Below are 27,999 nucleotides of genomic sequence, written 5' to 3'. Positions count from 1 at the left end.
TTCCTATTAACAGTAAATATTTTTTCTTTCTCTTGCTGTTTATTCTAACAGTGATATCAGAGCTAGGTTTAAAACCTTGTTTTTGTAGCAGCAACAACAAACAAAGTAATGGCTACCGACAACTTTGTTCAACCATCCATTCCTCACTTTGATGGATACTACGATCACTGGAGTATATTGATGGAGAATTTCTTGAGGTCCAAGGAGTATTGGCAGGTTGTTTCTGAGGGAATTGAGGAACCAGCGAATGGCGTAGCTGTGACAGAGGCTCAGGAAAAAGAAATAAAGGGCTGCACTTGAAAGATTTAAAGGCGAAAATTTATCTTTTTCAAGCCATTGATCATTCAATCTTGGAAACCATCCTTTGCAAAGATGTCCAAGCATATTTGGGATTGCATGAAGAAAAAATATCAAGGTTCTATAAGAGCAAAGAGGCAGCAGCTTCAAGCACTTCGTTCAGAGTTTGAAATACTACGAATGAAATCAGGTGAGTCGGTAACCGATTATTTTTCACGTACGATGGCCATTGTCAACAAGATGCGAATTCATGGTGACAGAACATATGATGTTGCTGTGGTTGAGAAGATTCTACGCTCCATGACTCCAAAATTCAATTTTGTAGTTTGTTCCATTGAGGAAGATCATGTCATCGAAGAGCTTTCAATTGATGAACTGTAAAGTTCTTTGCTGATTCATGAGAGAAAAATTTGCTAGCAAGAGAAGGAGGAACATGCATTGAAGGCTTCTACAGAAAATCATTTCACAACTAGAGGAGGTCGTGGTAGAGGCAGAGGTGGAGGAAGAGGAAACAATGATCGTGGCTACTAAAATCATCATCAGCAGCATAAGGTTCATTCCCAGAGGAAAGGAAGAGGACGTAAAGGCCATCACTCTACATCTTTCAGAGCAAAGTCAGTAGACAAGTCTGATGTTGAGTGTTTTCGATGTCATAGGTATGGCCATTATCAATCAGAATGTCGAGTTAATTTGAATAAAGAAAATGGAGAAAGAACTAACTTTGCAGAGAATGAAGAAGAAGTGTCTTTGTTGATGGTTTGTCATATCAAAGAAGAAATGCAGAAAAATTTATGGTACCTAGACACAGGTTGCAGCAACCATATGAGTGGTGACAAGTCTGCGTTTTCGGTGTTAGACGAGTCTTTTCGTGACAATGTGAAGTTTGGTGATGATTCAAGAATCTCTGTGATGGGGAAAGAAGAGGTAACAATTCAAACTAAAAGCAATGTTGTTCAGACTATATATAATGTTCTTTTTATTCCAGATTTGAGAACAAATTTGTTGAGTATTGGACAGCTACAAGAAAAGGGATATGAGATTTCCATTAAAGATGGAGTTTGTAAAATTCAAGATGAGAAATTGGGATTAATTGCCTAAGTTGATATGACATCTAACAAGATGTTTCCATTTTATCTTCACACCATCACCAACTCATGTTTCTCTGCAAGGTTGAAAGATGAAGGCCGACTTTGGCATTTTCGGTATGGGCATTTAAATTTTGGGGGATTAAAAACACTGCAGCAAAATAATATGGTGATAGGCCTCCCACAAATCTGAATTTCTTCTCAAGTATGTGAAGAATGTGTCATCAGCAAACAACATCGAGAACCATTTCAAAAAGGAAAATCATGGAAGGCGAGGAAGGCATTAGAGCTTGTGCATTCAGACTTGTGTGGACCCATCACTCCAATGTCAAATGGATATAAATGATATTTTATATCGTTTGTTGATGATTTTAGTAGAAAAACATGGGTTTATTATTTACATAAAAAATCTAAAGCTTTCACAGTTTTTAAAAGTTTTAAAGCTTTAGTTAAGAAAGAAGCAGGGACTCCTGCACAGTGATCGTGGTGGAGAGTACAATTCAAAAGTATTTGTTATTTTTTGTGATGAGTAAGGAATAAAGAGGCAACTAACTACATCATACACGCCTCAACAAAATGGCATTTGCGAAAGGAAGAATCACACAATTTTGAACATGGTATGAAGTCTTTTGACAAGGAGTGGAGTTCCAAAAACTTTCTGGCCTGAAGCAGTCAATTGGAGCGTCCATATCTTGAATAGAAGCCCCACCGTAGCTGTTCAAAATGTCACACCAAAAAGAAGCTTGGAATCATCAAAGACCTATCGTAGATTATTTCAGAATCTTTAGGTGTGTTGCCTATGCCCATGTTCTAGATCAGAAGAGGAAAAAGCTTGATGATAAAGGAGAAAACTACTTTTTTTTTGTGTTAGTGAGCAGTCAAAAGCCTATAAGTTATACAATTCTATCACCAAGAAAATTGTTATTAGCCATGATGTGGTGTTTGATAAGGATTATTTTTGGAATTGGGATGCAAACAGAGTTGAACAACCAATTAAAGCTGATTTTAATGGTGATAATGAAGATGGAAGGCAACAACCATTAGAGCAAGTGCAAAAGGAGTAGCAAGCAGCCGAACCAGCAAATGAGCGTCTTCAACATAATAAGAGGAGGCCTGCATGGATGGAGGATTTTGTGGTAGAGGGAATTAATGAAGAAGATGTTACTCATTTTGCCTTATTTTCAAATTGTGATCCAATAGGTTTTGAAGAGGCGGTGAAAGAATCAAAATGGCACGAAGTTATGAATGTAGAGATTTCTTCCATTAAGAAGAATACCACTTGGAAGTTGACTGATCTCCCTAAAGGGCAGAAAACTATTGGTGTTAAATGGGTTTATAAGACAAAGCTGAAGGAGAATGGCGAGGTAGATAAATATAAAGCGCGACTGGTTGCTAAGGGTACGGTGTGGATTACAAAAAAGTGTCTGCTCCTGTTGTTCAGCATGATACGATCAGATTGTTGATTGCACTAGCTGCACAAAGTTCATGGCCATTGTTCCAATTGGATGTGAAGTCGGCATTCCTACACGGCAACTTGGAAGAACAGGTATTCATTGAACAACCTCCTGGTTATGTTTAAATTGGAAAAGAGCATAAAGTTTATAAGCTGAAAAAAGCATTATATGGGTTAAAGAAAGCTCCACGAGCTTGGTATAGTCATATTGAAGCTTATTTTTAAAGGAAGGTTTTAAAAGATGCCCATATGAGCATACATTGTTTGTTAAATCTGGTGATGATGGAAAACTGCTTATTGTTTGTTTATATGTGGATGATCTTGTTTTTACTGGGAATAATGATGAGATGTTTGATGAATTTAAGAAGTCCATGATGCTTGAGTTTGATATGACTGATCTTGGCATGTTGCATTATTTATTGGGCATTGAGGCAGTGCAATCTGAAGCTGGGATTTTTATTTCACAAAAAATATATGGGCGAGAAATTTTGGACAGGTTTGGGATGAAAAATTGTAATCCCGTTGGCACACCATTTGAAGTTGGTTTGAAGCTTGTAACGGATCTTGAAGGAAAGAAGATTGATAGTACTTTTTACAAGCAGATTGTAGGAAGTTTGATGTATTTAACAGGTACAGGACTTGACATCATGTTTGCTGTAAGTATTATTAGCAGGTTCATGGAGTGCCCAAAGGAGGTCCACTTACTTGCTGCAAAGAGGATCCTTTGATATCTGCAAGGCACGACTGATTATGGATTGTTTTATAAAAAATGTGCAAAATCAGATTTAATTGGTTTCACCGATAGTGATTATACTGGAGATCAAGATGATAGGAAAAGTACTTCAGGATATGCTTTTGTATATGGATCGGGAGCTATTTCATGGTCATAAAAAAAGCAACCAATTGTTACTTTGTCAACTACCGAGGCTGAATTTGTGGCTGCTAGTTCTTGTGCGTGTCAGGCTATTTGGCTTAGAAAGATTCTTGAAGAATTAGTTTGTCACCAGCGGATAGGTATAAAAATTTATTGTGACAATAGTTCAGCCATTAAACTCTCAAAAAATCCTATTCTAAATGGAAGAAGTAAGCATATAGATGTCAAATTTCATTTTTTGAGAGATCTCAGAAAGGAAGGTGTCATAGAAATTCTTTATTGCAAAAGTGAAGATCAAGTTGTAGATATCTTTACCAAGCCTCTCAAGTTGGATTTGTTTAAGAAGATGAGAAAGCTACTTGATGTTGACAAGTTAAACTGAAGGCAGTTTTCAGTTTAAAGGAGGGATTGTTGCATGATTTTTAGTTGAGTTTGTTAGTTGGTGTCCTAGTCTTTAGGAGCAAATCGGATATGTTATTGTGCTTACATATAATTAGGAAGATAGTTGCTAGTGGATTAGTTGAGTCCTAATATCTCTCTAAAATCTGTTATGGTTTAGCCTGTAAAAGGGCTTATGTTTAGTCAATAAAATGATGTTAATATATTAGTCTTACCAGATAAAACAAGTTTCTGCAATTCCTATTAACTGTAAATATTTTTTCTTTCTCTTGCTGTTTATTCTGACAGTATTCATAAAACTATTTATATGTTTGGTTTGTGTAATTATTTTAGTTTTTTTTGTCATAAAATAATATATTTTTGTATACTAAAATTAAAATCCAGATTTAAATATCTAGCATTTATGAATATGAGATCTTAGTTTGAGTCGATAATTATTATTTAAGAGAGCTTACATATGAAAAAAAAATAAAAGGAATTTGCATAATGAAAGAAGGAAAATAGACAATAAACATTATAAAACAATTAATAAAGACACATTAAACCTTAATATTATTTTGTTTCATTGAAATCTTGACTGTAGTTTCTATTTTAACTTATTTGTTTAAATTGTTAAGCCAAAACAAAAAATATTAAATCAAGAGTATAATTTAAGAGTTCTTGACCAGCGAATAGTATTTTTCATATATTAATTTGTGTTTTAAGAATAGAGAATGTTTTTTTGTTTTTCTCTATGCATATATCTATAATTAATTTAGAGCGCATTGGATTGTTACGAATGATAAAACACTCTTTAAGAAAATATTATCGAAGCTGTATATTTAAAATTCGAAATAAATATCTTAGTTAGAAGAGACGATGCATACATTTTATTGATGCATGAACAGAAGAAAGAAAAGTTTGATTTGTGAACCTTTCATCCACAAAATTCAACACAGATACAAGTGGAAACAGAGAAGGGAAAAAGTCACTTTCATTTTCGCAGTTCAGAACTTCAACACAGATGTTCCCAATTCACTCAATTATTTTCAACACAGATTTACTTTATGTTGCTCACTTCCTCTGCTTCTTTTTTTTTTTTTTTTTGGGTTCAATTGTATTTTCTATGAACTCCTCCTCTTCAACAACAATATGCTGGCATGATCAGAATTTTGCTTGCTCCAATTCCAAAGCTCATTTTCCATTTCAAAATTCGAACCTTCATTCTCAACTCCCAAAACAGAATCATGGAAAGACGGGACAATTTGTTGCTCCTGGAATGGGGTCACTTGTTATGTTGAAACAGATGATATAATTTGTCTCTCCCTCTCTGATAGCTTGCAGTATGGCACCATCCATTCTAATAACAGTCTTTTCTTCCTTGGTCATCTGCAAAAGCTTTGTCCTCTCTCGCAATTATTTCAGCAACTCGCAGATTCTACCTCAATTTGGCCAATTCTTTGCTTTGACACACCTTAATCTATATAGTTTAGATTTCGTTGGCCAAATCCCACCAGAAATCTCTCATCTATCCAATTTAATTTCAGTTGATCTCTCTTGGATTGATTTGTTACCTCAATCTGATACAAGAGACAATGAAGGAGGATGCATGATTCTCAATTAGAAGCAGCAGATTCAATTTGAGGCTTTCTGTGTGATGTGCAGGATGACAGATACAAATTTCCTCATCAACACTGCTAATTAACTACTAACGCTATCTCTGTTTTTTTTTTTCTTTTCCAAGAAAAAGCAAAAAGTTACGGAATTGGCTTTTTTACTTTAGTTTGTTTATAGATCTTTCCAAGAAACCAAGTGAAATTAAGTTGGATAGATGAGAGATTTCTGGTGGGATTTGACCAGAAAAATCTGAATCATACAGAATAAGGGTGTCAAAGCAAAGAACTCGCAAAATTGAGGTAGAATTTGTGAGTTGTTGAAAAAATTGCACGAGAGGTGAAGCTTTTAAAGATGAGCAAGGAAGAGAAGACTGTGAGTAGAATACAGCAAGCTATCAGAGAGATTAAGGCCAATTATATTACCTGTCAAAAATGACCCAATCCCAGGAGCAACAATTTGTCCCCTCTCTCAGAGTTGGGGAAGCTAAAGCACAGGATTAGAGAGACAGGAAAAGCAATGATAATGAGGATATGATGGAGCACTCTTTTATAGTGCCAAGAGGGAGCAGTTGGGTAGATGAGTTGAAATATTTATGACCAAAGAAGAGTGTAATTAGAATGGATGGTGCCATTTTGCTTATTTGGAGGCTCTTTCATTGAATTGGAGCAAAGCAGTGAGGACCAATTTCATACACAGAAAGTGAGCAACACAAAGTAAACCCCACCATTTTCAATTTACAAGATGTCTAATTTCTAATTCGATAAATCAAGGTGACATTTTTCCTTTTTTCCTTTCCACTTGTATAATCGTAGACTTAAAACATGCATCTAAGACATGTCAAAAAAGAAAAAGAAAGAGAAAGAAAATGGAAAAAGAAAACAAGCTTAGCTAACAACATTTTCTGTTTTTGAAACCCATATTAATCTAAAAGGACAATGTATTCACTTTATATATATTTAGAATTCGGTGGTAACAAAGTATTCTATTCTTTTGTATGAAATGAAAAGTGTAAAAAATATATAGATGAGATATTAAACTTTTTTTTTAATTTAATTAAAATTTCAAGTTCGAACCTTAAATATACATATATATTAAAATTTTTGAGAAAGTTTACCACTCATAAGAGTCCTGTCCGATACACTTTAAATTAAATTTAGACATATATTTAAGAATTTAACTGAAAAAGAAAGAAAGTTTCCCTCGTGACCTACCGTTTTGCCTTGTTTAAGTGCTAATTTGACTATGCTTAAAAAAATATTTAATTATTGGGTGGAGCATTTGCATCAGGGAAAAGCAAAAATAAAAGATGAAAAAATGACCGTCTGATTTGATAATTTTGCATTTAAAAGAGAAAGTTGCTGGCATCTCTCTTTTAGACAATTAATCTCTTTTCCTTATACTAAACATTAAATTAGACAATCATTTTACTTTGTCTTGTTTTGTTTAGGAATCGTGCCCACCTCCACGTGTCAAATGCAGCACAATAAAATTAAGAAAAAGAAGGAACATATGCTCGTGAGAATGAGAGGTTTCGAGAATTAGTGTAAAAAAATTGACTATCTATGTCTATGAAAGTCCTTGTCCACGTGTGTAGTTGTAGAGCACAATAATGCTTTCTTTAATGTCAATAGTGAAAGGTTTCAATGGTCAATTTGCCCCCTGAACTTGGAGCTAACAGTTAATTAGCCCGAAAATGAACTTTATGGTCTAATAGGTTATCAACTTGGCAAATATGACCAATTTACTCCTCAATATAGCTTAAAAATAGAGCGTGTCATATAATTTTTATTTCAAGCGAGCGGATAGAATTAAAAAATTAAAAAAAATACTTGCAACAGCAAATGTAAATTAATATCTTCTTTTTCAATTCTTTTCTCTCTCTCTCTCTCTTTCAAATAAATATCATCTTTTTTATTTTCTCTCTTCCTTTTTCTCTTATTTTTTTTTTTATTCTCTCTAACCTTTCTAATAAAAAGAGGTGATTTTAACTTTATCTTTAGATAAGGTAGTGAACAAACTTGTACATATAAAAGAAGTAAAAAAGAGTTGTAATATGCTTTGATCATAAAACATATTTATACAGATTCTTAATGTTAAACCCATGATCAAAATTCTCTTAAACATATTTTTTTTGTTTATTTTGTTACAAATATAGACTCAAAATCACCTCCTGCACCAAAATGAAATAAATAATAAAGCACAAACTATTTCTTCTTTTTCTTCTTCTTCTTCTTTTAAAATCAAAGTGCTTTGATTTTTTGTTTTAATTATCGATTGATTGTTAGATAATAATTGCATAATTTATTGTTAGAAGTAGAAAAGAGAGAGAGAGAGTTAATATATTATAAATTATTTTTAATTTTGTTTTTATTTTATTTTTAAGATTTTTTTAAGATTTTTTATGTTTTAATGAGTAAATAGAGTTTGCATGATACGCGCCTAATTATTACTAATTAATGGGTAAAGTGGCCATCTTTGGCAAGTTAATGTGTAAATTGCCCAAAAAATTAAAATCTGATCTAATTGCCTATTGATTCCAAATTAAAGGGATAAATTGACCATTTAGCCCAATGGGTAAAGTGGCCATCTTTGGCAAGTTAATGTGTAAATTGCCCAAAAAAATTAAAATCTGATCTAATTGCCTATTGATTCCAAATTAAAGGGATAAATTGACCATTTAGCCCAATGGTCTAATTAACCCATGAACTGTCAACAATATCATAATTTAGCGAAGATTTTTTCAAAAGGTTATTTCATCCACCAATTAATAGTTATTTGGATAGTAATATATGTTATGATCCTATATTTTTAAATTATACAAATATAATATGAAATATATTATATCACATATTTACATTTATAATTGTACTTACTTTTGTCTTTCATTTTGATTTTATATATTTTATGCATAAATATAAAAATTGAAGAAAAAAGCAAAATTTTTATTAATTATTTAAATAAATTTATTTATTTAAATATATATAATATATATATATATATATATATATATATATATATTAAAATTGAAATAAAGAAAACCGTTTAACTAGAGCTTGTCACGTGAAATTATTAAAATATATCATTTGTCATTTTTTTATAAATATTAATTTATAAAAATGATATTTTATCTAATCTATAATTGTAATAATAAAAAATTTAAATTTAAATTCTTTACACGTACTTTATTATTATTATTTTAATTAATTAACTAATTAATTAATCTTATTTTATTTAAATATAATATCTTTTGCCATATTACAAAAACTTTTACCCTAATTTTCCAAAAAGAATCAATATCTATTCTTATGTCTCTCCTTCAAAATCGATAGTGGTTTCTCTAATCAATAATATATTTCTAGATAAATCTTCTTTAATCAATATATTACAAATTAGAAAAGGCAACTTTTGCATTTTGGAAAGTTGTGGTCCTTATTCCTGTAGTTCCAACTTTTTTCTTTGTAGCTATAATGGCGAACAAGTATGCTATTTGTTTTATTAGTGGTCCCAGATATTTTCCCTTTCTTGCTTGTAATATTGTATTAGTAAAAGTATTAGGGTTTCAACTATTAAGAATAAAATATTTAGGGCTTTACTTTATTTTTCACTTTGAACAATAGTATTGTAATATTTATTAGTAATTATGCTAGGGTTTCAACCGTTAACCTTAAAATAATTATGGTTCTAATTTATTTCTTACTTGGTTTGTGAAGGGAGACGTTCTCTTTGTACTTTTATTACGGTGGTAGATTTTTTAAATTTGGTCATATTAATGTGGGTATATTGGTGGAAAAACTACTTCCAAGCATGAAATAGATTTAGACAGGTTTGAATATTTTGATTTATGTGATGAAGTTGAGAAGTTAAGATATAGTTCATATAAGAAAGTTGCATATAAAATCCTAGGGTTGAACTTCAGTGAAAGGTTTAAAGATCTGAAAGATGATGTTGGTGTAATGGAGATATTTCATTATGGTAGTAAAAGGCATGGGATGATTTATTTGTATATGGATTGAAAAAAGTTAAAAGTAGTTGTAGGTGATGATATAATGAAGAACAACATAAGTTTGCCAGTATTGTGCAAGATTCTAGTCAGTACTAAGAGGTTGTTGATGCTGTGGGTGTACATGTAGAGCAAGATGAGTAAGAGGAACATGATGATTGTGTTAATGTTAATGTTTGTCTATAAAATGAGATTGAACAAGAGCAACCGTATTACTTTCCAGTGGCAAAAAGTGACATAAATGATGGACTTGATGACAATGAGCTAGCATCAAGTAATAATGAGTAAATAGAAGCTAGACAAAACAAAATAAAGTTTAAGAATTATGTGCATGTTGAGGATGTTAGTGAGAGGCTGCATATGGACACTAGCATAAACTACAATGAATCAAAGACTTCTATGAGTGAAAATGGAAATGATGAAGAGGGTGGGTTTATAAATGAGTATGAAGATAATGATGGTGATATTAATTCAGACTGCACTAGTGAAGAAGAAGATGAATATGGTGATGAGGAGTACAAAAAGAGAAGGAAAAAGAAAGTAAGATATGATCCATATTATGATCATAAGGGTTTTGAGTTTATTCTAGGTATGTGGTTGAAGATAGTCATCATTGTAAGACAGTTGTACAACGATATGCAATAGTTAATGGCTACAATATATAGCTGACTAGCTGAAACAATGTACAAATGGAGGCAAAATGTCATGAATGCTGCAATTAGAGGCTATATGACAGTATAATAAGAAGAAGACATTTGCTATAAAGGTATATTTTGGGGATCACAATTGCTATAGGAATATGAAAAATAGGCAAGCCACTACAACCTCGATTGCTAATGAGTACCTCAACAAATTTAAGAGAAATCCTAACTTTTCAGTAAAAGACTTGGAGGATGATGTAATGGACAAGTACTCTATGGAGTTAATAAAGTGGAAATGCTATAGGGCATAGTGGAAGGCTTTGGAGATGTTGAGGGGTTCTGTGCATGATCATTATGCACTTCTTAGGTCATATAAAACTTGACTTATGAGGGTAGACAAAGCTGGGAGTGTTTGAGTTTTTATTGGATGATGTATGGTGCTTTTAAGGGCTTCTTTATAGGATTCAATTCATTGATCAAGGGTTTCTTAAATGGTTGTAAGCTAGTTTTAAGCTTTGATTAATTTTTTTTGAAAATATTCTTAGAGGGTGCACTTTTATTTGCCAATGCCAAAGACAATAATAATTAAGTGTTTCTAGTCTATTGGTTGTAATTGAGGCTGAGAATGAGTTCTTATGGACTTGGTTTATGAAATTATTTTTAAGGAATTAAGGATTGTTAATGGTTTAGGATGGACCTTTATTTTTGACCAGTAAAAGGTATGAATATTTTTCTTACATTTTGTTTTAGAAGAATATTATTATTTATAATGCTATTAACTAATGAATGATATTTGCAATGGTAGGGATTAATGAATGCCATAAAGAAGTTAGCTCCATTTACTAGACTAGAAACTGTATAATACACGTGTATTGCAACTGGAAGAAGGAATTCAAAGGTCAAGTTTTAAAGAATGTCTTTTGGCAGGTCGTTAGGAGCACACATGAAATTGCCCTAAATGAAGTATTAGATGCAATGAAAAAAATAAATGAAGCTACATATGTGAACTTTATGAAGAGGGACATGCAAAATTCTATAAGTCATATGTGAGTATATTGCCTAAATCTAACATGGTTGATAATAATGTCTGCGAGACATTTAATGGATATATAGTGAAAGCTAGGAATACACATTATAGATATGCTTGAGAAAATTAGGTGTAATGTCTGTGACATTTAATAGACATATAGTGAAAGCTAGGAATACACATTATAGATATGCTTGAGGAAATTAGGTGTGCATTAACGGAAAGACAACACAACAAATTGATGCAGATGAGTGGGATAACTGAAATTATTTGTCTTAGGATAAGGGCTAAGCTTGAGAAGAATAAATATAACAGTAGATTATGTAAAAATTAGCTAGCAGTAGGTGATAAGTTTCAAGTGTCAATAGATGAGGACCAATTTGTAGTAGACTTGAAGAAAGAGATTTGTATTTATCGAAATTGGAACATTATATGAATGCTTTGTATGCATGCATGCATGCACATGTATACATTTCATGAAAAGAGATATTGCTGAGTTTGTAGACCCTTTTTGTAGTGTTCAAAAGTATATAGAGACTTACCAAAATGCATTTGAACCAATAAATGGAAAAAGGATGCGGTCAGCAGCTGAAGGAAACCCTATACAACCACTCCCCTTACAGGAAAATGCGAGGCAAACCCAAGAAACTGAGGAAATGGGCACCTAAAAAGATCCTAGGAATCTACACAAACTTTCAAGGTTTGGCATACAAATGACATACAATAAGTGTGACATGGTAGGTAATAGATAAGTAGTCATGTACTAACATCAATATGTGAGCAACTAAAAGACCTTAGAAACTCCCAGTAAATATTATACCTATGACAATTTCAATATTATTTTAATTTATACTGGTGACTTGAAACATATTATAGGTCAAAAAGGAGAGACCTAGAAAAAGGCCTTTACTAGAAAGATCAACTCTACGAAAAAGATCTTCAAGGAGTACTGCACCAAAGCCTCCAAATATTATTAGACCAGAGCCTCCAACTACTGCTGGATCAAAGCCTTCAACTGACAATATGATATTCTAAATGAAAAAAGATAAGTATATCCTAACATATGATAACTTGGTGAATTATTCATATATTATATGTCCTAACATGTAAAATTTTATGAATTCAAGTTAAACAAGGATATGACGTGAGAATATTTGAGGGATCTGAAAATATTTATATGAGGATAAAACAAGTTTTTATAAAATAATTAAATGATTATTTAAAGTGTTTTTTATATTGAATGATGTATTTATATCTACAGATGCTTGAGAATAAAAAAAGTTCGATCGATACATGGAGCTAAGGCAGCTATCAAAATTGCTATATTTGAACCATATATAAAACCAAGAATAACTAACCTTACATAGACTTTAAGTAGTGGTGCAACTCCTACATATATATAAGATCAATTTTAACTGCTCGAAGAAGGTATAGTGGTGCTATAGGTGGCAAAGCTGGGAGAGGATATAGTATTGTAAGAGGGGGTAGAGGTGCGGTGTCATCATAATCTAACTCAAATATCTCGAGTGCAGGACCTAAAGTTGGCACTCAAGGGAGGAATGCCCAAATGAAGTTAAAATTTGAATTCATGATTTTGTGACACTTTTTTTAAAACCTAAATGACTTGAAAGTTGATTTCATGGTTTTGTAACTTTAAACTCAATTGTGTTAAGGGCTTAATAGCTAACTCAGTTGTGCTATTTTTATCCTAATATGCACAAGTCGAAATGAATACAAACACTCAATTTTCAGATTCAATTTTTCTTTCATCTTAATATGTAGATTCTATTTCTAATCATGCATAGTAATACAATCTGGAAATTATGAAAAATAAATCATTATTCCATTACTTTACCACAATTCCATCCGGGTTACAATCATGCAAACCATAAACAACCCAACAACATAAAATCATAATAAGTCTATTTGAAATTTCTAATATAACATCAATTGATTCCTGTCTAGAGCACGACCATCACCATTTTTATAACTCGGACATGTCTATGCAACCACCAACAAAACAATCACCAACACAATTAAAATTTGTGTCCATCCTTTTTATTTTACAATCTTTCCTTCAATTTTTTTTTAAACAACCAACTATTTATTCATAGTTTCTAGTTGTTTCTATCTTAAATTAAAAAGGTCTACATTCTTCCTATACAACTTATCTATTGCACTCAAAACTTGTTTTTACTCTTTCACTTCTCGTATCAAAAGCTCTCAATTTCTCTGCAACTAGTTTTTCCATTTCAACTTTCATTTTCAATTGCTCTTGCAAACATCCCTTTGGTTCTTCATTCTCAGAAATACCCTTTTATGGTAAGGGGACAAGTCAGAATCGAGCTATTAGAAAAACTCACAATCATTATACGGATTCATAGAAAAAAAATTTGAGTAAAGTGTATATCCAAAATAACCTAAAAAAAGGAACAAAACAAAAATTACAGCTTCAAACTCTTACCTTTCTAACATGACAACAAAAAATCTTCTTCTTGGGTTGTCTTCTATCCAAGATGTCAATAATTCAGCATCAAGATTGTGACTGCATTTCATTGTTGGGTCGAGCTAGTATAGGAAACAACTGAGCATGATCTTCGTGAGGTTCTTGACTGCAAGCTGGAAGAAGACATTTTTAGTAGTTTTTCCTTACAGAATGAGCAATAAATGATTATAGGGTTTGTTACAATAGTTAGTGAAAAGTATTGGTAAGAAAAAAAGAGAAGATTGATATAAAATAGAGTTAGTATTAGGTTTTCTATTTCAATTTTTAATTTTTTTAGTACAAAAAATGCAACATTTTATGTAACTAACTTGTAGGAGTGATGTGTCATTAATGTGTAACACATGCAAGTTCGTTTGACACGTAAGCATAAATTCACTAAAAAAAGGCATTGGTGTATCGAATTTCCAAATTTGAAAAGTTGGTGATTGAAATTGCCAAAACTGAAAACTCATGTTAAATATGTAAAATACGGTGAGTCGTGATTTAATATGTAATTAATCCTTATGTAGAATTTTGAAAACATACACTGATGTATTAGTTTTTGATAATTTATTAAATCAAAATAAAATTATATTATATAGAATTTCTTTAATATTTTATTATAACATTACATATATAATAGTTTCTTTATTGTTTTTGTAGAATTAGAAAGTATATATTTGTTATATTCAAATATAATGAACTTTATTTTTAAATATAACGATCTATTGTATGAACTTCAAAACAATCTATATTATTACTAAATTATGAGTTGCAACTTGATTTGAATGTTCAAAACTGAACTTATACTTCAATCCAAATATGTTATTTTCTTATTGTTATGTTTGGCAGACGCAATGAAGTTTTTATTGGATTAATATGTTTTCTTTTTTGGTTTTCTGTTTTTATTTTTGTTTCAGTTTGGATGTTACAATAGAGTTGATTTTATGGTTGGTTTATATCTTGAGGGAAATTTTTAGATAGACTCAATCTACCGTGTCATCTGTATACTAAATTAATTGCATAATGACATGTGGCTTTATTTATTAATTATCGCATTCTCATTAGTTGAATTTTAGTCATGAGTTGTTAATGATAATAAATAAACCAATTAATAAAAATATAACAATTAATAATAAATATGTCACCGTACAGTTGACTTAGTCTAACTACCTAAGAATTTTCCGACTTTGTTTCTTATTTCATAAAAGCATTTGTAATACCCGAAATTTTTCTTTAATAAAGATAATATTAATAATGATTAATAATGAGTTTTTATTTAAGTTAATTTTAGCTTTATTTTTATTCGGTTTAATTGGAATGATTTAAATGCAAATTTTGAATTTTAATATTAGACTAATAAAGGGGTCATTTTTCTATATCCTATTAGTTTAAATTTTTAAGAAATTAATTAAGTAAATTATTTGAGAAATGATTATACTTTGGTTATTCAAATTTTTCCCAAATGTATATTTATATAAATAAAATTATATATTGAAAAATTTTGGAAGAAATTGTAAAGGATGTTTTTTATAAAAGAATTTTGGGAAAATTGGTATTTTAAATTAATTAGTGGTATTAAATCTTAAGCTGGAAATTTATTATCTAAATTAATTTTGTGTTAGGACTAAATTGAAAATTTATTTTGGAATAAGGATTGAAAGTATAATTTTATTTTATGAGGTTTTAATAGAAATTTGTGAGTTTGATATTTTTGTAAATATTTATGTTGGCAAGGATATTTTTATAATTGTGTATTTTCAATAATTATAATTTGACCCAAATTAAATAGTTAGGGGCTTAATTGAAAGGCTAAAAGAAAGTTTAAGGGTTAAATTAGAATTATGCTGGATAAAATTGTAAGTAATTAAGAAAGTTAAGGGACCAAATTGTAATAAAAAAAAGTTCAGGGTCAAATGTCGATATTGAAGGGAAAGAAAATCAGGGAAGAAGGGAGAGAGAGAGAGAGAGAGAAAATTTTCGGTAGTATTCTCCCGAGTCGAGATTCTTAGACAATCAGTCCTAGGAGTCTAGACCTAGAATTAATGATCGATTATTTCAGCGTTTTAATAAATTATTTTTCGTGAATAGATAGTCTGTTTGTTCGGCTCGCTCCAACCGAGGCACCGGAGCAGAGTTAGGAGGTCGCCAAACCAGTGAGTTAAAGTCATTTATCGCTTATGCACGTGTCATGCATAAAATTTGATTTGCTACTGTGATTATTCATTTGCAATTTCAATTTTTTATTTAATTATTATTATTATTTGCATGATGCTTTTAATTACTATTTAAATATATTTTTCCTTTATCACCAATTTTAATATTGCATGATGACTCAGGATGGGACGGCAGTAGAACATGGGTGTTGGATGAGTGTTCTAATATAAATCTGAGTGAGATAAGAAAAGGGTAAATATGTAAAATTTTAAGAAAGAAAGATTAGGACCTGCCCTGGTCGAGCATCGCTCTCTGGACTTAGTAGAGTGTGGTTGTCGAAGTAAAGGTCCCTGATCGAGCTTGCTCTCTGGGCGCCGGCTTATTTGGAAATTTAAGTGACCAGACTGGAGGTAAGGTCCCTGATTGAGCTTGCTCTTTGGGTGCCAGTCTTATTGGATAAGAGAGCCGAAAGGCTAAGGCTGAGAGTTAAGTGATCGGACTAGAGGTAAGGTCCCTGATCGAGCTTGCTCTCCGGGCGTCAGTCCTGTTGGAATGAGAGGTTTGAGATGTTAGAGTTGAGGTTGTTGAAATAAATCGAGAGGTTAGAGTTGGGATTAGGGTTCTACTGAAGTACTCCGTCCCGTTGCATGTGAAATTATTTTGTATAAGCATGGCATGACACGTATGGTTAGCATGATTTATTAATTATTTTAAAATTAAATAATGTGATATTAAGATGTTTGAAACTGTTTTAGATATATAATTTTAGCTCACTCTCGAGACTGACAGTCTCAATTTACTGTTTTTCAGATTCGTGACTGTTAGTCTTCCCGCGACTCTTACTCAGTAACCCGACTTCTTCATTATCGGGTGGTGTTTGATTTGGTATGTCAAATTGTAAAAATCTTAGATTCTCCGCAGTAGTAATAGTAGGGATATCAGTGGTAATTTTCTGTAGTTTCGAGTCTCGCCTAATTCTTCGAGCATACCGATTTAATTGTGTAAAATTTAATGTTACGGTAAATTATAGCATTAATAATAGTAAAATTTGAGATGAGATTTGTTTGAGTTAGTGAGTATCATGCTTACTACAGGATTCGGTGATCTTACGCCTACCTATTCTCTAGTGCCGGTCACGGGCCCACAGATGGGGTCGTGACAGCATTGGTTTTAAAAGGAAAAGGGCATGCTGCAAGAGCGTGGGTGAGTGGCAAGCGTAGGAGGCGCGCCTGAAGGGCAGCGACAACAGTGTGGTTCCAGGTGCCGTCGCGTCATTGAGATCTGCCAATTCCAACATAGATTCAGAATACAACCTTCCGTCTCCTCCTCCTTTCTGCTGACGTTGGCTCACCTTGCGGCTTGGCATGGATGACATTCAATATCATGTATCCATGTTCCTATACGCTCAAAAGTGAATGAAGACAAGGGCAAGCACCAATTCATTTGCTCGGTCGGAAGCTAAAGATTCGACAATAGCTTCAACCGTATAAATAAGTCACTATTTTTATCCCAAACAATAATGCCCCTTTATATTCTTAACCTTTTATTAGTTAGATAACATATTTATCATTTACTTTTAATTTACTGGAAAGATAAATTAATATATTGTTCTACAGATAAATATTATTTTCACACTATAAATAACTAGGGCCACAAAATTTTTATTCAGCTTTATATTGTAGAAATAAACTCATCATATTATAATTAATATTTTTATATTATTAAAAAATAAAAAAATTGACTTGTATACCATAGCAAATCTCCTAAGAAAATAGTAATTACCTCTAAAATTATTATAGCCAATATATCAATTTTAACATATTTTTTTTTCATAGAAACAAACTTAAGAAGTATACAAATATAAAATACATATAAAGATAGATTCAAATTATAATTACGTGAGGACAAATGTAAGCCCTTAAATATGGGGAAAAATTCAAAATAGTTAAAAATGAACAATTTCCTTCTTCTTTTTTTTTTGTTAAACCTTTAGTTTAAATGTAATTATTTGGGGGCATAAAGTCCGTCCCTAAGAATGTATGGTCTTACAATTTAAAGAGAACAGCAGAACTCCAATGGGAAGTTATCTGCAGTAGGAAGTTGTCAATTTAATGTGCCACAATCCTTCAAGCCAAAAGTTAACTTCAGTCTTAATTTCATCAGTCATCATCTCTCCAACAACCTACAAATTCACATCTTTTGCTGCACTCCAGCATTATAAACAGCTACTTACTTCTCCAGTAATAATAAAATCCAGCTCTACAGAGAGTTGCTCATTTCTGCATTTAATAACAGGAAAGCTGCCTACTTGTATAGTTTGATTGATCAGACATACCTTTTTTCTTGTTCTTGTTTCCTTGCCAGAGAGCTTGGTGCGAATCATTTGCAGGGTTATCCACCACACAGCCTGCTGCACTATGACTTCCATCTTGTTGAGGAAAATATATTTTTCTAGGAAAATGACTAATATGTATGAGATGATTACTGCTGCTTCGTTCTTATGTTTTCGCCCTCTTTCAATGGAGGTGCGGCCAGTGGTTTTGGTAGATACAGATAGAGTCAGTGTCGGCTTTATATTATTTTCTGATTGCCCTTTCAAAGATTAGAATTTGAGGATATTCTGAAGTACAAGATACAATCTTGTTTTTGTTAATCAAAATATGAATGCAAACACATGTTTTCATGCATGAACAGACATGCGCTTGGACCTGGGTTCACCAAAACTATAATTTAGAAATGATGCAACTGAGATTGCTCCTTCAGAACATTTTTCCGGTCCCGGCATTCCTCGGGACAGATTCATCAACATCCATGCGAGACCAATTCTTTACCAATGAAGACATTTGATCAACCTTGTCATATAATCCAAGGAGGCCACCAGTGTGTACGAAGAGAATTTTTCTCCCTTCCCACTTCTTTGGATTCTCTGCCATGTCTTTCATCATAGCATAAGCAGCTTTCCCACTACAGGAATCAAGAAACTGTTATTAACTGAAGCACTTTTTAAGATGACAATTGAATCAATTGCTGATATTCAGATTTTACATCAGCTACAGTACAGAGTTTCATATATTTTTTTAAGAAAATCTTGTCATTAACATGATGAGTATTCTTCACTGCATGCTCAGTATCAGCTAGATTATTTGACAGCCTTGGCAATTTTATTGCGCAAGTCTCTCTCTTCTGGTTGGCCCCCATCTATCAATAACGATCCTTCTGAATGCTGAAGGCTTTTGATTTAGTTTTGTACAGGACCAACCATTCAACATACACCATCTCAGTTGACTTATTGCAAGTTAAGATATATGATGTTAACTTTTGCATTAGGGAAAACAGAAAAATGCAAAAAGAATTATGGACCATGTCACAATGTGCTTCACCTGTAAACTGGATCTAGCACAACACCAGTAGCTGTAGCAACTTCCTTGACAAACTGAAGCTCATCAGAGGTGTTCATTGCATAGCCTATACCTTTGGCCTGTAGGTGGAAACAAACAAAATAACAATAATCAAGGGCAAGAAAGACTCCATGCTCTATGCTTCACAATCAGATCACTAAGGCATGGCAATGTTCTATTGGACGATCACAATCCAAGAAACTTTCAGTATAATATGATAATAGGTGTGAACTAACCTTAGATATTCAATGTGAAAAGTAATTCTCTCTGTATATTCGTCAATGATTGTTACACCTCTATATTAAAGTTATATCTCTAATATAGAAATTTAAATCAATTACTAACTCCTAAGTAATTCCCTAATTATTCTCCTATTATTTATAGCTCTACACTCCTAATTAATATGAAATAGTTGTAACAATAGGAAAACATATCAATCTAACCATAAACTTCTTTGGTGAAACTAAAACATTTATTGAAAAAGACGATGTCAATGTTCATAATATTTGGTTTTACAGGTATAGGAATGCGATGATATGTACATGTCAAACACTACTGATATGCAAGGACCTTATTCATGTCGATCTGCTATATGATTCAAAGTCTGACATAATTTGCCTACTCTGGTTGCACAATCTCCATCTAGCATCTCAATATATGTTCAGGAAGTTGCACACTCCAATCACATTACCACAGATCGACTATATGTGGATAAAAGTTGGAGAGAAAGAAAAAGAACGAATGACTACAAAGAATGAGTTGATTCTTTGCTACTGCGATGAAGCACTTACATTTTGAATGTTTACTATGTCATGTGTGTTAACACCTGCTTCGAGTCCATCGATTAGGCCTTGAACAAAGTTGTAAAAATAATCAGGGTCATCACAAACAGAGAACGCGTGAACCTACATAACAGTAACATGCAAGTAAGTTAATTGACATGTAGAACATAAACTAAGAATCTTCGAAACAGAGAACATACTTTTGCCTTCAAAGTACCCAACCATGATCCAAGTGACAAACCAGCTATTGTACCTCCACTGGAAATCAATAGCAAGAAAAGAACCATCTTAATTCCATTATTAGCAGCAAAGGAAAAATGATGAATTGTGGCATAATCAGGTTCTGCTTTTTTGCATTATATTTAGTATGATCATGTTCTAGAAAATTCTACCTTACATGTGGTGTATGGGTAGGTAGACTAATTGGAGAGTAGGAAATAAATAAGTATCCGTTAACTGGTCCACTTTTTAGTTTTAGGAAATATTATTTCCTACTCCGTCATCAGCTGGTGTATGAGTCCTACCCACATAATAGGTGTAGGATAGCTTTTTTCCAGAGACTAATCCATGAATGCCATGTTTGTTATTGGACAATTATCTACGCCAAACGCATGAGGAGAAAAGACCATATCAGAATACATTAACTTTGGATCTCTAGATGCAAATGAAGAACATACAACAGTTGTCAAAACCGTAATCATTGAATCATGCACAAGTCAGAAAGTAATATCCTTCTCAATATGAGACCCTAAGTCCTCAACTAACACTAAGCCAGAAAAAGAAACAAAGATTGAATTCTCCCTCCAACTTGTGACATCAACTAATTAACATTTCAAGCGAGGATTTTACATGCATGCGCCAACTTTGTTCTATATATCCTCAATTCAAACAATCTCCTTTGCACATACAAAATTTTGATAATTTACTAGGCGTGAACTTTCTATTTGCAGCTTAAAGCCTTGTCCTTCACGAAAGCACAACCAACACATAAAACACATGCCAAACTACTACAGCTTTGACAAAAATAAACGATGTTATTAGAGTACAATAAACCCATAAAAGAAGTCCAATTTCTTCTACATGGTCTAATAAGGAAAATAAGTAGATTCCAGAAAACAACCAACAGACATACAATTGCTTGGAGACTCCATTTGCACAAGAATACAAATCATATAGGTAAACTTATGATAGCTGTAAAAGGATTTCAAAATCTTGCCAACTTACAAATATAATTTCAAACTTGAGCTTGGTTAAGTATGTCTTAATTTAAGTTGAGGTTTATGCTCAAGACTACTAGTACTATAAGATAAATCAATAGATGGGCCACTCTAGTCCAGTTTTCACTCCTGCAACTTAGACCGAAACCACAAGACACTATACTCAAGCCCCACAATATAAAAGGAGAAATGGGTTGTTGCTCATGCTACTTGAGTGAAAACCATGCTTCTTCATCCTACTAGATTTTATAGTTTCCCAATTATTCATTTGACTTTACGTGGCTTTTGAGATCATCACATTTTAGTATGTTGAGCCTACATTCTTTTAATCAAAAGGGCCAACAAAATAATAGTGTATGCATAAAAGGCTGTCACTACTACTTATCTGCTATAATCACATGAATTAAACCTCTGTAACCTATCAAGAATTGCTCAAGCACTCATAAAGCAATTTACCTCCTTCCCAAGTCTTACCTAGGAAAACATTCTTTTACCTGCATCATAACTCACATGTTTAGATTTATTGGAATGAAGTTCAACTCTCTACACCTTTTAAACATATAATTTAAGTGAAAGGAACTCTCATATATTATGATATTGAGTTTTCATTGAAAAGTAAAACTTGCTATAGGGTAAGGAGGCAAGGAAAGAAAAAGATTAAGAAAAATTGTGCAGAGTAGAGAAGAACCTGCCACATGCTACAACAATATCATCAAATTTTAATTTGCCGCAACTAGCTTGACATTGTTGCTCAATTTCCTTGATTGCTTCAACATAACCCCTGAAAGGAATTTTCAAATTCAAATTAAAGTTATATCTTTAATGCAATGATAATAGAATAGGAAGACACAAAGTATGGGTCATAACTAAAATTAACAATTTTTCAAATAGTTCATTTAATTTTCAACTGTAAGGGAAAAATTAAACCCAAATTATGCGTTTTCAAATTGTAACCAAAAACATCAATATAGGCTATACTAACGTCTAAACTATCAACAAAACTTATAGCCAAAGTTTTTCTTTCCAGTGTACCTTATGATGATTGTCCATCCAAGTGGAATGTAATTTGGACTAATTCTTATGTTGGCGAACATTTTCAATTAAATTGAAATTTCTGGATTATCATTCTGTGATATATAGTAGTCAAAGTATCAAATTAGGTAGCCTAGTGTTGAAATTTCGAACATATTAAGTATTGAACTTTATGGCGGTTAGATTAATTAATAAGGGCCATGCATGATTGATTGGCATACAAGACTCACACTATAGTAAACCATATTATTCACTTGCACTCTTGATTTCAATATGGATTAAGGATACAATATTAAAGTGATCAAGACATTATAGGAACCATGGCCTGTAGCAAGAATATAGATTAAGATAATATCAAAGTAGATATCCTACTAACTCTTCCTCTTTCGATTCTATCAAGGGAGAACAATGCAAAGTAGACATTCTACAAAGACAAGGAAAAGGATCAGAAAAAGGCCTTTAACCACACTAATTAGGAAGAAATGAGAGCCGCTGTGAACATTTTATTGAACAAGAGAAATGGAAAATAGATCTCATGAGCTCCTAGGGGTAACATAATAACATTTTTTAGGTGTTCTTTTGTCTACTCGACTTTGAGCTTGATAACAGAAGGTAACAATTGGACTTAGTGCAAAACACCATAAAACTAAAACAATTGAACACATAAAAAAAAAAATCGATAGAGCTACACAAGATGTAGAGTCTTTTGAGGCTAAGGATCCATGGAAGGGCATGCATCTAGGTAAGTGCATCTTGCCCAGAGCCTAAGAAGAGCTTTGCCCTTGGTGCAGCTGCTAGAGAATACTAAAGAAAGTATACCAAGTTTACGCAGAAATAGATAGCTGTTGGATGAAACACCAGTAGCTGATATAGAATAAAGCTTAACCAGTAAGTCTCACAAGATGAAATACTGATCAATTCATATGCGTCCAGAATGTAGGTGCAAAATCAAACTTACATAGCAAAGAAGATATAGACCATTCACCTAAACTCACCAGGTTCCTATGAGGTTTGATCCACCAACGGGAATAACATACGGTTTTCTCCCTTGCTTTAGCAACTTTTCTTCCAAGACTTTAGTTAGAGTCTGATACCAAAGGTTGAACAAAGACAATTAAACAACTGAGAGATAATTACTAGTTCAAGAGGAAAGAGTGAGAGAGAAAGGCAGTACAAGGCACATTAAAACAAAATGCATCAGTTCAAGCAATATTTACAAGTTAATAACTGTCAAAGAAGTGCTAGCTACTCATGAAATAAAAATCAGCTGAACCATTTGGTTAAATTGATTAATCGAAAACTAAAATTTTAAAGGACGAGTTTAAATATGGTCGAGCACTTCAGGAAGGGGTAATTCTATTTTAGCTAAAATCAACGGATAAAAAGTGTTACATTCTAAGTTTCTAGCACAAGATTTCAATAATGAAACATCCAAAATTCATTCATGCTGTTAAGGTGAAAATAATACTTGCATATACTTTCAATAAAAAATAAGAGGAAAACAAGCGTTTTATGTGTGAAACACAAAGAGAGAGAGAGAGGGGTAGACAAGTATTTCTCGACACCAATATGAATGTGGAAAACTAGAAAGCTATAACATTGACCAATTCTCTATTTACTTTAGAAAATATTCCAAAATTAGTTCCTATATTTTTTGTTAAGTAAAGAGAGCTTAGAAAACTGCTATATATTCCTAACTTAGTTATAAAATACATTTACCAAGTCACAATAGTTTAACAGATCCAAACATAAGTACTCTAACTAGTAGCAATTCTAAGGCTCATTAAGTAGCTTTTACAGCAAAATTGTCTAGAAATGAGAGTAAATTCAGTCCTCGAAGTTAGTCATTAAATCAGATAGGAGAACGGCAAGTCTTTTCAGACAGGGACTTCTATAAAGATCTTTCCACTATCTATGGGGGGACTTTAGATTTGAATATTTCCCCGGTATTACCAAGGAGCACGAGACAGCCTTGTTAATTATGGAAGGTTGTGCACCATCTTGCAACAGGGAAGTAAAAGATTGGCTCTAGAATGTGTAATAGAAGATGTATTATTAGATAATTTGATGGTTTGATTGCATATTTCAACCAGACCAGGAAAAAAATAAAAGACAATTATTTGCACAACCAAACAACAGTGAGAAATCATGGATTCCAACAAAGGTTAAGAACATGTCAATTCAACAAGCTTCTAGATATTTATAACTTTAATAATAACTGCTCATATTCCAAATACTGATTATTAAACCTAGCATATTCAAGTTGCATGCTCACAAGAAAAATGGCAAGCTCATAGAAGTTACGTAGAGACATACAAACCAGCACTGATATAAAAAGACAGGTATCAAGAATAATCGGTAAAATAAAAAGGAGCAAATACAAACCACACTCCCAAGTTGTGAATATTCTTCTTTAGAAATTAGTTGAATATTAGCTCCAACTAGACGCTCCACCAACAGATTGCCTGTCAATCCAGGATCTTGGTCCACTAAAGCCTACAACACATCCAAAACCAATACATTCTTAGTAAAACAAACAAAACAAATAGTTTGGCTAAGACTTTCCTACTCCGCCAGTGTGAGGTGTGTGACAAATAGCATCTATAGGTTTGGCGGATAGGTAGACATATGTCAGATAAGTAGTTTAATAATTTTTAACCATTTAAAGTAAAAAGAAAAGAAAGAAAAGTGAATAGAATAAAGATTTAACCTTGGATGTGCGTAGTATAAGATAAGAATCGAGATTGAGATACTTAGCAGCAACAGCAGTGGCACGGCAGTGATTACTTTGAATACCACCTATAGTAATAACACAATCAGCGCCTTTAGCCACTGCATCAGCCATCAAGAACTCTAACTTTCTCACTTTGTTACCACTCAATTCCATACCCGAAAGGTCATCTCGCTGCATAAAATAAATAAATCAAAAGAAATTAAAATTTAAGTTAAAACTAATGCGTCTAAACTTACAAAAGAAATGTTTGGTTACCTTTAACCAAACCTCAGTGCCATTAGGCAAATTGGGAAGATTCCACCGATGAATAGGAGTAGGAAAGTGACCAAGAGAGAATTGGTGGGTTGGAATGGGATTGAGATGGGTGGCCCATGATGGAGGATTGTAAGCTTTCTTGCTTAGGAAATCAATAGAGCTTTTATGTTTGTTATCTTCATCAAAACTCATTGTTTGATACTGAGATTGAGAGTCGCCAAACAATGATCTGATGTAGAGTCGAGTGTGCAAAGTGGGTTTGGCTTTGAAGGAGCTCAAGCAAGAACTGAGAGAATAAATGTAAGGATCGCACAGCATTTTAGTGGAAAACGTCACTGTGTCTTCATATTCCAACTTCAGTAAAGGGATGCATCCGGGCTAATCCTAGGCTTTTAATGGTAAAATATAGCAAAAATATAGTAAACAATCAAAATATTTTATTTTTAATTTATGATATGTTTAAGGTTTTTTATTTCTATTGTATTGAGCCATTAAGGATAAGCCTTTTAATTTTTTTTAAATTATAATTTTAGTTGTTTTTTAATATTTTAATTATTTTAATAAAAAATTAAAAAATAATTAAAAATAAACTATATGCTAAATTCTAAAAAATTAAAAAATGATAGTTTTAAAAAATTTGCATACTAATAATATTTTTATTAATTTTAAAATATTTTTAAAAATTTCTTCATAAATATAAATATATATATATATATATATATATATATATATATATGTACTATCTACAATATATATATTAAAAAATTAAATTTTCTATAATATTTCACTGGACAACATTTTATAAAATTATATTATGCAGAACTTTAGTAAGATAATATCTACGGTTTTAATATAATTGTATAATAATTTATTATAATATTAAATATTAATAAAATAAAATAATAATTAAAAATAATAATATAAAATACTAATAAAATAAAATATATAATTAAATATAACTAAAACATTAATAATTATATAATACTACTAATTTAATATATGTATATAAAATAAATATTAATTATTTATTGAATTAAAATATAACTAAATATAATTTTTTATGATATAATAATATTAATTCTTATAATATAATTTAGTTATATAAAATAAAATATCTTAAATTAAAAATTTAAATCAGAAAATTAATAATTTAAATTGACACAAGTGAACAAAATAATATCACTAAATACTTATTAAGTTAAAATAGTAACTAAATATATTAAAAAATTAATAATTATATTATGACACTAATTTATTATATATTTATTATGAAATTTCTAACTATTCTTTATAACCATTAATTTTTAAAGTTATATAAATTAAATGATAATATTAAGTGCTATTAAAATATAATAATAAATATATAAAATATTTTTTAATAATATAACATTTTATATTAGAATAAAATATATTTTAAATTAAAATTTTATATTATAAGTTATTAATAATTATACATTAATATAAACATATTATATAATTAAACTAAAACCTAATGTTGAAATCAACTCTAAAATCCATCAAACACATACAGCATGAAAACCATATTGTTTGCAAAAGACCAAGTCAAGCGGAGTTTTTCTTTAATCCGAATTTCAAAAAAATATATCTATTATTTTAGAATAAAAATTTATAAAATTTTATCTTTAAAGTAGTCTGAAAGAAATTTTCACTTTATGCATGGTTTTTAATGATGTGGGGAGAGAGGGATCTGTCCACCAGACAGGTGTTGTCCACTATTCCAACTGACAGACAGGAGCTGTCCACCAATTCAACTGGCAAATAGAGTTTTGATTTTTTTTAAAAATAATATAATTCTTAAAAAAAATTACAGAGAGTTTTAAGATTATGCTCGTCTAATACATCACCATTTCTATAATTTTTATGATAAGTAGTTGGGCTCGAAGTAACTATTTGGAGAAAAATTGAAAGGTTGAGCGCTCACATGTATAGGTACTTGCACTGTTGTAATAATATGCTTTAACTTGATTTCCTAATTAGATTTTGTAAATTTCAAAATCCTATTACTAATTTGCTTAGATCTTCAATAACACCACGAAAATTAATTGTAAATAGTAGTGAGTAATTGCAAAATAATAAATTGGAGTGCTTGTATTTAACTTGCTGAAAATTTGTATAAACAAATTGTGTCAATACAAAAAAATATTTAAAAATAAATAATTTACTTGAAACTAAATATTTGTTTATACAAAGAGCTCCAAATTTCACTTTTCTTAGAAAGCTGCTTCAGTCTTTTGTGCTTGAGATAACTGTAGAGCCTCATTATCTTATTTACGGAGTGGAAATAACTATTATATAACTTTTTCCGCCACTTTCTTCATGTGCGATTGCTTTAATTATTAACAAACTGATTAATTAATTAATTATTATAAACTTACAGCCTTAGTCCTTTATTATTCTTTGTATTAAGCTTGGGTCAAAAATAATTATAGGTCAAACAATTATCTCTTTTATATATATATATATATATTAAACATCTTGACCCTTTGCCCTATGATTTTTTCAAGTCAAACTTAAAGTAACTTTCTTAACAATATTAATTATTATTG

General features: G+C 31.5%; 2 protein-coding genes and 1 long non-coding RNA gene across 3 annotated transcripts; 1 reads left to right on the top strand and 2 right to left on the bottom strand.

The window, feature by feature from the left end:
- Positions 1-372: 372 nt before the first annotated feature.
- LOC112536237 lies at positions 373-1,395 on the top strand. The gene is made up of 2 exons (XM_025158880.1): positions 373-674; positions 954-1,395. Exons 1-2 carry the CDS (start codon positions 373-375, stop codon positions 1,393-1,395), a joined length of 744 nt encoding a protein of 247 aa, XP_025014648.1.
- Positions 1,396-13,326: 11,931 nt separating this feature from the next.
- Positions 13,327-14,120, bottom strand: LOC125369481. Its single transcript, XR_007215182.1, has 2 exons — positions 13,837-14,120; positions 13,327-13,718 (listed from the first exon to the last, which is right to left on the bottom strand). It is a non-coding gene; the product is annotated as an uncharacterized LOC125369481 (long non-coding RNA).
- A 4,448-nt stretch (positions 14,121-18,568) lies between these two features.
- Positions 18,569-25,822, bottom strand: LOC8289107 (bifunctional D-cysteine desulfhydrase/1-aminocyclopropane-1-carboxylate deaminase, mitochondrial). Its single transcript, XM_002527642.4, has 9 exons — positions 25,433-25,822; positions 25,154-25,348; positions 24,829-24,939; positions 23,439-23,530; positions 22,100-22,192; positions 20,395-20,452; positions 20,204-20,317; positions 19,395-19,492; positions 18,569-18,978 (listed from the first exon to the last, which is right to left on the bottom strand). The coding sequence occupies exons 1-9, from the start codon at positions 25,748-25,750 to the stop codon at positions 18,774-18,776; spliced, it is 1,284 nt and encodes a 427-aa protein (XP_002527688.1). The 5' UTR covers positions 25,751-25,822; the 3' UTR covers positions 18,569-18,773.
- Positions 25,823-27,999: the final 2,177 nt, after the last annotated feature.

This window comes from Ricinus communis, chromosome 3 (assembly GCF_019578655.1).
Source record: "Ricinus communis isolate WT05 ecotype wild-type chromosome 3, ASM1957865v1, whole genome shotgun sequence".
Lineage (NCBI taxonomy): Eukaryota > Viridiplantae > Streptophyta > Magnoliopsida > Malpighiales > Euphorbiaceae > Ricinus > Ricinus communis.
This window is presented reverse-complemented; position numbering and strand designations above follow the sequence as displayed.

What these genes read in the sequence shown, in the direction of transcription:
- LOC8289107 (XM_002527642.4), bottom strand. Translation starts at nt 25,750, where the DNA reads ATGCTGTGCGATCCTTACATTTATTCTCTCAGTTCTTGCTTGAGCTCC. An exon ending in TTATACTACGCACATCCAAG is followed by an intron (nt 24,940 to 25,153) that starts GTTAAATCTTTA and finishes GATGTGTTGTAG; the next exon opens with GCTTTAGTGGACCAAGATCC. An exon ending in ACATAGTAAACATTCAAAAT is followed by an intron (nt 19,493 to 20,203) that starts GTAAGTGCTTCA and finishes TTCCACCTACAG; the next exon opens with GCCAAAGGTATAGGCTATGC.
- LOC112536237 (XM_025158880.1), top strand. Translation starts at nt 373, where the DNA reads ATGTCCAAGCATATTTGGGATTGCATGAAGAAAAAATATCAAGGTTCT. An exon ending in GAGCTTTCAATTGATGAACT is followed by an intron (nt 675 to 953) that starts GTAAAGTTCTTT and finishes TCGATGTCATAG; the next exon opens with GTATGGCCATTATCAATCAG.